Raw genomic sequence first — 12,904 nt, 5'->3', positions numbered from 1 at the left:
GGCCCACATGAAGAGTTCAAAATAAGTTTGACAATATAATAAATATCTACTCGGTAATTTTCCCTGGACTGAGTAACATGGAATGCCAGAAAAGCTTTTAATTAGGCTGGTGTATGAACATGGCTTTATGGGGACCGGAGCACATATTTCCCTTTGGATGCCAAAAGGCTGAATTCTCTTCACTTGTTGTTGACACCCACTTAAAGACGATGCACCAGGAGGTTGCAAACCAGGTGCCTGACTAGATTGCTTTAAAACAGCCTATTCAGAGACAGATAAAGGGGGAAAACGGTATTTTAATTTTGCCATTTATTCAAAGTCCTCGCAACAAGTTACATAAAAACGAAGTAAGTTGCCTCCACTCCCATGAGGAGGCCCAGCGTTAATTTTTCCATCTTGCAGATGTGAGACGGGAGGCACAGAGACGTCCACATTTGGAGAAGTGCAGGGGGCACCCAGGCGGAGTTGCAGGTCCTCAGAGTCTCTGGGAATCTGCAGCCAGGGACTTGGCCTTGGCCTCAGGCAGAAATGGGGCACTGGGGACCCACACACACATGGAATGCTTGGGTTGCACATCCCCAAAGTCAGCACCTGGGTGGCAGCTGTAGCAGAAGCTCAGGGACGCAAGAGCTGCATTTGCATAGCAGAGGGCAGTGTTCAGCATTTTGGACAACTAATATCCTTTTCTGAAGAAGCTGGTGAGGAGCTGATACGCTTGCTCCAAGCTGGGATCCCTCCATTCATGGAGCAGCAAGGCTTTGGGTGCAGCTGGTGTATTTTGTCCGGGGTTGTGTCTATACATTAAACTAGATTTAAGTTCCATACCTCTAGGACAGGTCTCCATCTAGGCCAGCAAGAATGAATTTACAGGCCATAAATTCAGTGGAGACTGAAGGTGGCCAGTCTATGCTCAGGCCTGTGTACTGCAAGCACTGTGCTACGGATGCATAACTCACCCAACCGAAACCCAGCCTTTACCTGTCTGCTCTGGGGACGGTACATAGGTCTACCTGACCATATCCATAAGGTGACATCTGTTTGAGGTCTTTGCTAGACCTACTCTCATGAGAAGCTTGTGTTTATACTTCATTTGACAGCAGAAATATAATGCTGCTGGCTCCTGGGTGAGCAGGAGTGTCTGCCCGGACTCACAGCTCAGCGGGCATGCTGCGGGACCCCCAAGGCACACGGCAGAGGCAGTGCTCTCCCACCATCACTGCCCCACTGCCTTCTGCCCCGGCACCCCGCCAGCTCCGGGGATTCCAGCAGGATGGCGCGCTCTCAGGCGAGCTGGCACGCAACGGCCGGGTGACACACGCCACACGGGCCGCGGTCGCGTCCCCGGGACGGGACATAACAGCCCTCGCTGAGGATGCCGCGGTCGTCCCCACCAGCCCGGCGTCGAGAGCGGACAAAGGCCGCCGCCACAGCGCGGCCAGGCTCCGCCTTCACACCCCGGCGCACGCCCGCCGCCCGCCCGCCGCCGCCGCGTCCCCGCAGCCGCTCTCCTTCCCTCGGGGGAGGCCGGCGACCCCCAGCTGGAAGGGCGACTCGCGGTCGGGGCCGAGGGGGAACGCCGCCGCTCCGAGTCGGGAGCCCGGGCACGGCTTGGGGCGCACGGGCAGGGCCGGGCCGGGCCGGGCCGGGGGGGCGGCAGGGCCCCGCGGCTCCCCGCCGCCTCAGCCGCCGCCGCCGCGGCTTCTCGGGCAACAGCTACCCCTAGCGGCCGCGGCGCCGGCCCGCGCCCCTCCTCCGCCCGGGGCAGCGCCCGCCGGCCCGCGCCCACCTGGCGCCCCCCCCGCGCCGGGGCCCGGGCCGCTCGCCGCGGGGCCGGGGGCAGCCCGCGGGCCGGGGCAGCCGCCGCCTCCCTGCCCGCCGCGGCCGGAGGATGCGGGCGCGGCGCGTCCGCGGGTTCGAGCGCCGGGCGCCCCCGCGACGCTGGGGCGTGTGGCGGGGCGGAGGCCGTGCCCAGGGGCGGCGGGGCTGGAGCGGCGGCGAGGGGAGCGGGTGGCGGGGAGAGGCGCGGCGCGGCGCGGGCGGCCCGTCCCTGGCACCTGCAGGCGCTGCCGGGACGGCCCCGGGCCGCGCTGCCGCTCCGGCGCGGCCCCGGCCCCGCTGTCGCACAGCCCTTGCGGGGCCGGGCCGGGCCGGGGGTCGGGCAGTGCCTGTTGCATTGTCCTTGGCGGGGCTGTTTGCGAGCGCCTGGCGCTATCTGCGGCCGGGGACCCCGGCGGTGCCCTATCTCGGACTCTGCTGGTGCCTGATAGCGGCTGCGCCCTGCTTCGTTGCACGTCCCTCGCAGCTCCCGCCGGGGCTCGCTCCCCTTTTGTCTGTGTATTTTTAGGTCATTAGAGTGGAGGGGTAGGTAATCCCCAGGCTCAAGTTCCAGAGGGGCGGGTTCTGGCCGGAGGTGGAGTCACTTTTCATTTAAATCCCTGACTATAAAATGGGCTTAAAGAGAAGCGGGATCTCAGCTGTGCTGCACAGACCCCAGCAAGAAGGGTGCGTGGGGGCCCCCGGGCAGCCAGCGCCCTGCAGCACAAGCCGCTGCGATGCTCCACTCCCTTGGCGTTCACACCTTGCAGCTGCTCACCCAGGCGGCCGCCTGCATCCTCCTCTTCCCCCGCTTCCTGCTCACGGCCGTGATGCTTTGGCTCCTGGATTTTCTGTGCATTAGGAAGAAGATGCTGACGATGCCCACGGCGGAGGAGGCGGCCAGCGCCAGCGAGGGGCCGCCCCCCGACGACCCTCCGGTCTGCGTGTCCGACTCCAACCGCATGTTCACGCTGGAGTCGCTGAAAGCCGTGTGGCACGGCCAGAAGCTGGACTTCTTCAAGTCGGCGCACGTGGGCTCCTTGGCCCCCAATCCCGAGGTGATCCAGCTGGACGGGCAGAAGAGGCTCCGCATCCTAGACTTCGCCCGCGGCAAGAGACCCCTCATCCTCAACTTCGGCAGCTGCACCTGACCCCCGTTCATGGCCCGCCTGAGGTCCTTCCAGCGCCTGGCCGCGCACTTCGTGGACATTGCCGACTTCCTGCTGGTGTACATCGAAGAAGCACACCCCTCCGACGGCTGGGTCAGCTCGGATGCAGCCTACAACATCCCCAAGCACCAGTGCCTCCAGGACAGGCTGCGGGCTGCTCAGCTGATGAGGGAAGGGGCGCCCGATTGTCCCCTGGCCGTGGACACCATGGACAATGCTTCCAGCGCCGCCTACGGTGCTTACTTCGAGAGGCTCTACGTCATCCAGGAGGAGAAGGTGATGTACCAGGGAGGCAGAGGACCAGAGGGCTACAAGATCTCAGAGCTGAGGAGCTGGCTAGACCAGTACAAAACGCGGCTCCAGAGCCCCAGCACCGTGGTCATCCAAGTGTAAAAAGGACCTGGCAAGAAAGCGCAGGGGTGGAGAGGCGAGGGGCGGGCGGCAGGAGAGGTGGGGAGGGAGGGAGAAGGCGCTGCGACGCGTACGGCAGGAGCCGTCTGCCCCCGGGGACACTCGAAGGAGGCTGCTGTGCGAGCTTTCGAGCAAGATGTGCCATAGTCCTTTCTCTATTCAAATCATGTTGATTTGCCAGCCACGCTCTGTCAATACTGCATTTCCATGTGCGTTTTGTAAATAACTCCTTTTTTTTTTTTTTTGGGAGAAGCGTTTACTATTTTTTAAGGAGGCTCTTCCTACGGGATCCGCTCCCGACTGAGTGTGTGCGCGGGTGTGTGTCTGAAAAGTTGTGTACAAGTGCTCCGTGCTGCCTAGCAAGTGCTAACTGGGATTTCTAGTATTTCTTTGTGATGACCGATTTTGAAATGGGTTCTCTAATGCCAGGAAATCGCGTCTGATGTTGTCAAGTACTAGAACTGCCAATAGCCAGAGCTGAACGGAATGTCCTATTTATGTGGGGGGGTTTTGTAAGACGCTCGTTCACCTTTTTTTCTTTTTTTAAATGAATTTTTTTAAATAATAAAGGTTGAGTAAATACACGTCTAACCTTGAGTGTCTCTACCTTCAAACCGCTACGTTCCCTTTCTCTTTTGCTTACCTCGCCATAACCTCCCCGCAGCCGAGGAGGGGGAGGCGAAGCGGCGGGCGGGAGAGGATGCGCTGCCGGGGGCTCGGGGGCGGTGAGCTGCTGCCGCGCCCGGCGACGAGCTCTCGCTCGGCTGCGGCGGGAGCGCGCACCGCCCGCGACCCGAAAGAGGAGGAGTGGAGAAGGGGATACTGCGTGTCCCCGGAGGGAAATCCAAACCTCCGAGGCTCCTGGGGAAGGGAGTATCTCGGTGGTCCTAGAGACCGGCTCGGAGGACGGTGCGATCCCTCTGACACTAGTGAGCCGCCCCCGGGGCTGAGCCCTGCGAGGGCTAAGGTGCAGGGCTGGCCGGCGCCGTGCAGGCAAGTGAATCCCAGACAAAAAAACAGGCAGGGGAAAACCCGTCCTGGCCGGGACAGCCGCCCCAGCGGGGACGCCCCGTCGCGGGGGGGCAAGCGGTGCGGGACCGGAGCCCGGCTGGGAGCAGCGCGATCCGCACCTGCGGCGAGGCGGGGCCGGTCCCGCCGAGCAACCGCGGATGCGGAGCTCGGGCGGGAGTGCAGCGCCCAGCCCGGCGGTGTGAGGCTCAGCCTCAGCCCAGGGGACAGGCAGCTGCCCTTCAAAGGGTGCAGGATACCGGAGCTCGCTCCCTCAGAGCCCGACAGGTGAAGAAAGATGCGTGAAGAACATCGTGCAACCCCCGCAGGAGCTGTGCAAAGACCGCCCAGAAGCTGCGAGTCTTTAGGCACCTCCCTTTGTGGCTCGGAACGCCTTCTTCTTGACAGCAGCGGGACGAGGCGCTCGGGCTGTTCAGCCCCGAATAAGTTTTGGAGAGGGGTGCGTTGAGCGAAGGGAAGGCAAGCTGGGGACTCCGCTCCTTGCAGCTGGGGGACTAAGTCGCTCCCTCTGTACGAAGCTAAAGCTTCGGTGGGTAACTGTAAGGGCGTTACAGTCCCTGTCCTGTCCATGACAATGCTCCCCTGTTCCTGCAACCTTCCTGTCCCTCAAGACTGACGGTTTAGATCAGCCCGTGTAACAGCTCCCACCGCTGCCCCGCAGAGAAAGCAGCACTTGACCGTCCTCTTATGGTTAAACCAGCGGTCCCGACCCCGCTGCTCGGTCCCTGCAGTCCCCGTAGCCCTGCAGCGGCAGCGGCGGGAGCGCAGCGTCCCTGGGAATCGTGCCACTTTGGCAGAAACGTCAAAAGATCCCGCTTAGGTGCCCTCTTCGGGCTAGCCGACCCGCCTGGCTGTGCAGCTGGCTCTGCCGGCCTCTAAGATCCTTCACCTTTCTGCTGCCTTCATGAACGGAGGCCCCCGCACCGAGAGCTGCGCCGGCTCCGCCCAGCTCGGGCACCTCCGGTGATGCTAAGGCGGCCGGGAGAGAGCCCGAGGTGAGCACTTTTCCCCGGGCTGCTGAGCAAAGACCCCTCGACGAAGCCCCGGGGCGGAGGGGGAGCTCCCGCGGCAGCCTCGGCAGGCGGGCGACGGCAGGACATCGCCCCGCTCCTCCCCGCCAGTCCACCCGGGACAAACGAGCGCTTTTCCCCGGTCCCAGGCTCCCTACGCATCCGCAAACCCCGCTGCCTCTTTGCCGAAGTACGGCGACGCCCCGCTCCCTTTGGCTGTTGTTCCCGACACGGAAGGAACGACAATCACGTTGGCACATCCAGGAGGAGGGGAGCAGAGAGGAGCGGGCGGCCGCAGTGGGCTGCAGGGCCCAGGTGAAGGTACCTGGGGAGCTGCCGGAGCAGCACAAACCCTCCCCGGCCCGCCGGCCCCGAGAGCAGCCGTGCCCCTGCCCCTGCAGTGCCTTTCCCAGTCCCACGCGTGACAACCAAAGGCAGAGGAGCCTTCGCAAACCCGCCCAGCGGGGCTTGTCTCAGGAGGTGGCCGTGGAGGATTTGCTTACTCAGCCCAGGGAAGGGCGGCGGGTGCCCGCCGTGCCGCCACGCTGCCCGCGGCCGGGGCAGACCCCGGTCACCGGTTGCGTTAAGCTCGGCTCCCAGGCCGGAGCTGATGCCCAAAGCCCCGGGCAGGGGTCAGTGCTACCCCCAGAGCCTCCGGCGGGTCAGTCCCGGTCGCTTGTGCTGCAAGGGCAGCCTCTACCTAAGCGAGGGGTTTTTGTTGGTTTGGGGTTTTTTTCCCTACGCTCAGTTTAGATTTCCTTACTGTACAATAAACCCCTTCTTCGCTTTCTCACCTCGTTATCTCCCTTTCTTACCAGCTTTTGGCATGCTTTAGCTATAACCTGAAGTTACGAGCAACCCCCGGGCGGGGAACATGCCCCCGTGGACAGAAATGATCACTGCCCTTGCTTCGGTTTAAATAGTCACAGAAACAGCCTCATCTTTACTTTCTGCTACCAGCAGATTTTGGTCAAAGGCTACTACAGGTCAGGATTTCATTGGGGTTTTTTTTCCTTCCTAAAGCTACGTTCCTCCTTTAAACTGAGCACAGAGCTCTTATTTATCACTTTCTCTTTTAATCAGCAGCAGGGAGAAAAAAAAATGCTGTGAATGCCCGGAATCCCTGAAAGAGATCACACTTTTCCTTTGCACAAATCAAAGTTATCTGCTCCTATTATATCCACCACTTCAAATGAATTATAAGCCTCCATCCATCCCACTGAGCTTTCTCAGGGACACTTGTTTAGCAGGGACGAGAACAATACGCTTTACATCTCAGAGAGCGGGCTGTCAGAAGCCTCTCCAGCTGATACCAAGCATTGAGAAACGTCCCAGCTTTAAAAACGCCTTTTTACCTCGCGACTGCATAAGGAACAGAAGTCAGAGAGCAGCGAGGAGATTCATCAGAGAGAGATCTGAGCGGTGGTTACGTGTTCTGTCAATAATTAATTGAATTATGTCCTTAGCGTAATTACATGCAGCCCTCTAGCCGGGAGGGGGAAAGAAAGAAGGAAGTTGTGGTGTGGTCAGAGGGGGATCTCAGGACATGGTTCTAGTCATTAAAAATGTGATGTAACATTGCAATGTGGTGTATTCTGAGGCACAAATGGGGAAACACAAATGAAACCGACTACTACAATACTATTTGCTTTACAGCAAAGGAGACAGATACTTGCTTTTTCATTGCTGCTTCTGCCATGGGTTTAAAGGTGTTTCAGGATGACCAAAGTGGAGGTCTGACTCCTTTGATCTCTCAGCTGTATGTTGTAGGTTGTGTGTTCTTCACCACATGCTCACCGACTAAATGTGATGTTTCTGATATTTGAAATGAAAACAATGCCACAAATTAAAATCCATCCAGAAAAGCCTCATCTATCCAATACAAACCTAGCAAAGACTCTTGCAAGCGAATTCGTACTCTGACACTAATTTTTCTGTACTTCTTCCAGTCATAAGGGCTATCATCATATCATTATTAATTTATTATTTACTAAGAGCTGCTGGAGTGCTCTTCTGCAACACAAATGCAAGAGAACAAAGGGCTTGATTCAGTTCTCACACAAGTTTTGCACTGGTGTAACTCCAATGACACGAGTGGAGTCACTTCAGAACCACCTGGGTGTAATTATGATAAAAATCTGGGCTATTGCACTTCCTTTGCTTTTCTAATGGTTCCAAACCTTTATTTTTCTACAGCACACTGCAGAAGACAGACAGCTGTTTTAATCTAGGGCTCAGAAATCATTCTCAAGTTCCTCCTCACTGACAGTGCCAGAGTCCTAAATCCTGCCAGACCTTGGTCACATCAGTTTGTTTCCTCACCGTTCTGCACCCTCCCTACAGCCTGAGAGCTGCAAACCCCATCAATGTGTTCCCTTCCACCCGCTAAGGCACATCCTTCTTGGCATCTTGAGCTCTAGATCAGGTAGCTTCTCATTTCAAACATTTTCAAGCAGCCAGCTGCCAAAGGGAATTTCACACCTGCTTCCTTCTTCACAAATTTCTCTTTTCAGACAAATTCTTGATGACGCCTCTTGAAAAGGGGTTCATTTGTGACCTCCGCTAAATTGCCTACTCCATTTATTTCTCATCTTCTTGGCCTTCCACCTGCTTCTTCAGACATTTTGGAAGTGGTTTAGTGTTAAGTATTCTAACAAACAATGGCCAAAATCATCCTAACTGGAACAGTAAACACTATTCAATCTTTCATGTGTGAAAATACCTTACCAGACAAGGTTAACATCCCCCAGCTGATATGTTCTATATAAGAAGTCTTCTCAGAGTACAATGCTTACAAAAGTAAAGATCCCACAGTTCTGGGTCCACGAAGTTGCTATACCCGTCAAACATAGATGATCAGGTCTATCTAGCGTCTCCTCTCTTTTCCAGGTGAAACAGTTCATCTTGACTTTGATCATGGAAACATTTGTTTACATTTCCATTTAAGTAATAAATATCCTTGATCTCAAAAGGACCTTTAGGACACAGGCAGATAGGATAAGGCAGTCCAGCCTCCCCCAGTGCCCAGAATCACCGTGGCACAAAGGCAATCCTCAAATGTCTGATAAAGACAACATCTAAAAGCTGCAGGACTCACTGGAGACATGCAAGGATGAATTGACACGTGGCCCCTGGCAGAAGGGGATCCCACTATCCATTCAAGGGTAACGGGCACTATAATAAATGATAAAGAGATTTCAGTTTTGTGGAAACCCTTAGCAATGAAAATAAAGACCATGGCAAAGCTTTCTATCTCTTCTGTCCATCTTTTCCATCCAGCCTTCTTAGGCTTATAAAGCAACTAGTTTTTGACCAGACTTTCTCGAAGCACCCCACATGGGATTTTTAAGGTCATATTTCTATTTCCTTGGTGGCTCTTGCTTTTCTTTGCCTGAAGTGTCAGTCAGGATGTAAAACCCTTTCAGCAGCCAAAACTCAGTGTATTTACTTGATGATGCCAAGTTGTGAGGCACAGCTCCTCAAATGACGTGCCAGACTGTGGCATTTAAATGAGTGTGAGTGAACCTCACCTCTGCTTTTTTCAAGTTTAAGATACCTGTGTGGAAACATCTTTCAGAGCTTTCTCAGAGCTCACATAACTTCAAAAGCGTAACTATGCCAAAGATATAGGTAGTGCCAAAGGCCTGGTAGTGGAAAGAGTTTCTAAGAATAAAAGTCATAGCATAAGCTAAGGCTAAATTAAAACCACATATTTATGAAAAATCAATTTTTTATTAAGTGATAAACAAAATGTAAAGGTGTGTGTTCTTCAAAATGTTATAAGTGAGGTGACCCTTCTAAAAACTATGGGACTGGGCTGAAGAAATTCAGGAGGCAGCACAATTCAATCCAAGAAACCCCCTTTTCTTTTAGTTGTGTGATCACTTACCATTTGTGATGAAGAACAACCAGGAAAGAATAGGGTACAAGGCTGATGTCAACTGGAGTTGTAGCACATGGACAAAGAGAACGTACTGTGCTACTAACACAAAGACATATGCATACAATTGCAAACAGAGATCAAAATTAGTCCAAAGTACTTTTGGAACATTGGTAAGGGACAGGCAGGGAGTTGTGCATTTTATACAATGAAATATTTATTTCAAATAGTGCTAATTACACCAAAATTTAAGCAAATTACCAAGTTCGTTTCTCTTTCTTTTTGCTCTGAGTGGAACACATCCACTGCACGTATGTCAGGGGATAATGAACAGTTCTGGGGAAATGAAAAGTACTAGATGGAACTCACTTGTCTTAGTCTCTTTATTTCTTCCTTTTAATTTTCTTTCAGTATCTCTGACATTAAATAACCTATCCTGCTATCAAACTGAGTCAATAGTTCTAGCTACCTGATCAGAGCAAATGTGTGTGGTAAGCAAAAGCAAGAAAATGACTTGTAATACATGGATCCATTCCCCAGAACTGACCTGCGAGACCTCTCCTATTCCCATGAGATAACTTCAATTGATTCACTCAGTGGAAATAATTTCCAGAGATTACCTATTGGGAGGAACATAATGGAAGAAAAAACGAGCAGATTGAGGAAGAAATGTCATTGAACTTGCTCATCATTTTGTAACTGACTGAACTTCAAAGTCTTCAGCCATATTTTTATGAACACAAAGAGTGGTTTGGAGAAACACCTGTAGGGATTTACCTGTAGACTTGAAAGATACTGGTATGTACTATAGAAATACATCTGTTTTTCCTCAAGTTGGATAGGAAACTATCCAGAGAGATGCGTATCGGCACTTCCAGCAGGCACTGCGGGAAGATGGAAAGATCTTTGCCTTTTAACACAATCTGTGTTACCATGAACCCACTTTGGATTTTCTTGTTTTGTTAACAAGTCTAGCCCTTGGGAAAGGAACTTCTCTAAAAGGAAAATCAGTCTTTATCTTTCCAGTTATTGAATGTGCCCACTGACTGGCAGTTCATTTCCAGATGAGTCAAGCTCCTCTTGCTCAATGAGGTAAGATAGGCCAGAGGACGGGGAAGAAGCCATGAAGTGCAGGGGGTCTCCGAGAGAGTCTGCAGTACTGCATTACAAAGGCATGAGATAAGGCCCAAACTGTGGGATGAGGAAAAGAGGGAGCTGGTTGCCTATTTCCCACACACAGCACTGGCAACTGCCAGATATGCCCAGCTAAATACTGTCTGTGAAACCTGATACTATTTGTAATGCCAGGTGAGCAGTCAGGGCATTTGTTGTCACTCCCACGTCATTGGATATGTCATCATTGTAAAATGGAATATGGGGGTTTTTTGGAAAAGAAATCAAGCTTAAGCCATACTTTTGAGCAAGTCATAAGACACTCAAGGATATGATTGCCTTGCATGCTGCTTTTTTTAATAAGGCCAAGGAAAAGCATGACTGGATGGGATTATAATAAACTGCTGCTTTAATGCAGACAATCAAAGAAGACTCCTCACTGATGGTTGTAAATTCATCATTAAGGATACCACTCAGAGTCATTTGGCATGACGTTTTTTATGCACAGAACAGAAGAGTGCAGCGTTAGCTCCTGCGTGATTGGATAAGTTGTACATCCATTAATGGGCATATCGGAAAATGCTTCCCAGCTTTGACTTATCTTCCAACCAAACCAAGGAGATGCAGATTGTCTTGCTGTTGCTTACTCAAGTTTTTGGTGCATTTTTTTCACTCTGTACAATCCTGTTTATTTCAGAACCCACTATCATCATGCATTGTAGATTTTACTGCTGACTCTGAGATCCTAACAGTCTGGCTGCGTTCACGTATTATGAACTCTACAGGATGACAGACAAGATGAGAGCAAAACAGTTGCACTAATCCTATAACAGATACACATGTCACTGCTTTGGGAAAGGAGGGAATCAGTAGATCATAAGCTCAGGAAAGCTAGACAAATTTTTGATCAAACGTCTTAAATATCTAAGTTACCATTCCAACCTGGCTAAAATCCACGTGTCACACACCTGAAAGCTGCAGATTTATTTCAACAAGAATTCATTGAGGTATAAAAAATGAAAAGCATAACCTCAGAAAATCTATACTCATCTTTTCATATTAGACCTCCTTTTAAATTCAATATGTTTAATTCCTAAGTATAGGTGGATTTAATATTCCAGAAAAAAATATAGAAAACAAAAAAACAAGAAGGTTCATTTTCCACTTTGACCAACTCAAAAACCTACTTTTTCCTGTTATACAAGTGAAATAAAATGTAGATCATTCAAATTCCTCACTCTGTAGTTTTCTTCCTATCCATGAATCACAGAATCCTAAAGGCTGGAAGGGACCTGGAAAGCTCATTCAGTGCAACCCCCCTGCCAGAGCAGCAGCACCTAGAGCAGGGCACACAGGGACTCATCCAGCTGGGTTGGAATGTCTCCAGAGAAGGAGACTCCACAGCCCATCTGGGCAGCCCCTGCCAGGGCTCCCTCACCTCAACAAGGAAGAAGTTTTTCCTTATGTTTCTTTGGAACCTCTTTTGTGCCAGGTTGTGCCCATTGCCCCTGTCCTATCACTGGCCACCACTGAGATCAGCCTGGCTCCAGCCTCATGACACTCACCCTTTATGTATCTGTAAACATCAATGAGGTCACCTCTCAGTCTCCTCCAAGCTCAAGAGCCCCAGCTCCCTCAGACTTTCATCACAAGGGAGATGCTCCACTCCAGCATCTCTGTGTTCCTGCACTGAGCTCTCTCCAGCAGCTCCCTGTTCTGCAACTGAGGGGCCCAGAACTGGACACAATATTCCAGATGTGGTCTCACAAAGGAAGAGTAGAGGGGGAGCAGAACTTCTCTCAGCCTACTGCCCACAGTCCTTCTCAAACACCCCAGGATGCCATTGGCCTTCTTGGCCACAAGGACCCATTCATGGCTCATGCTCATCCTGTTGCCCACCAGCACCCCCAGGTCCCTTTCCATTGTGCTACTCACCAACAGTTCACTCCCCAACCTGTACTGGTACATGGGGTTGTTCTTTCCCAGATGCAACACTCTACACTTGCCCTTGTTGAATTTCATTAGTTTTTTCCCCAGCCAACAGGAATCGTTCATGAACTGGCTAATTAATCCATTCTTTATCCACACACTTCATTGATCAAATAACATGAACAAATTTCAGTGAAGAACGTATCAACTAGCTTTTCCCTTACAAGTGATACATGACCATCACTTATATGAATGTTGTCGTATTAGCTCCCCTGCTGGATATATGAACATTATTATCAAGTATCAAGGCATGGCATTTCCCAGATATGAATTTTCATATGAATAATCACTAAATATTTAAAAGGTACACAAGTTTCTATCTAGATAGCAACTTTAAGCACCTTTGAGCCATCAACATGTTGTCAGGACTCTAAACTAACGTATTTTTTTTAGTCATAGATACAGTTTATAGGAGAGACTAGATAATAAGAATGTTCTTTAAGAAACAAACACACATACCCCCCAAAATCTAACTTTGTTATGTAGGC

General features: G+C 51.9%; 1 protein-coding gene across 1 annotated transcript; it reads left to right on the top strand.

Annotated features, from left to right (window-relative positions):
* The first annotated feature begins 2,490 nt into the window (after positions 1 to 2,490).
* On the top strand, positions 2,491 to 3,387 carry DIO3 (iodothyronine deiodinase 3). The gene has a single exon (XM_061998396.1). It carries the CDS (start codon positions 2,553 to 2,555, stop codon positions 3,375 to 3,377), a length of 825 nt encoding a protein of 274 aa, XP_061854380.1. The 5' UTR covers positions 2,491 to 2,552; the 3' UTR covers positions 3,378 to 3,387.
* Positions 3,388 to 12,904: the final 9,517 nt, after the last annotated feature.

Source organism: Colius striatus, chromosome 6 (assembly GCF_028858725.1).
Source record: "Colius striatus isolate bColStr4 chromosome 6, bColStr4.1.hap1, whole genome shotgun sequence".
In the NCBI taxonomy this organism is placed as follows: Eukaryota; Metazoa; Chordata; class Aves; order Coliiformes; family Coliidae; genus Colius; species Colius striatus.
This window is presented reverse-complemented; position numbering and strand designations above follow the sequence as displayed.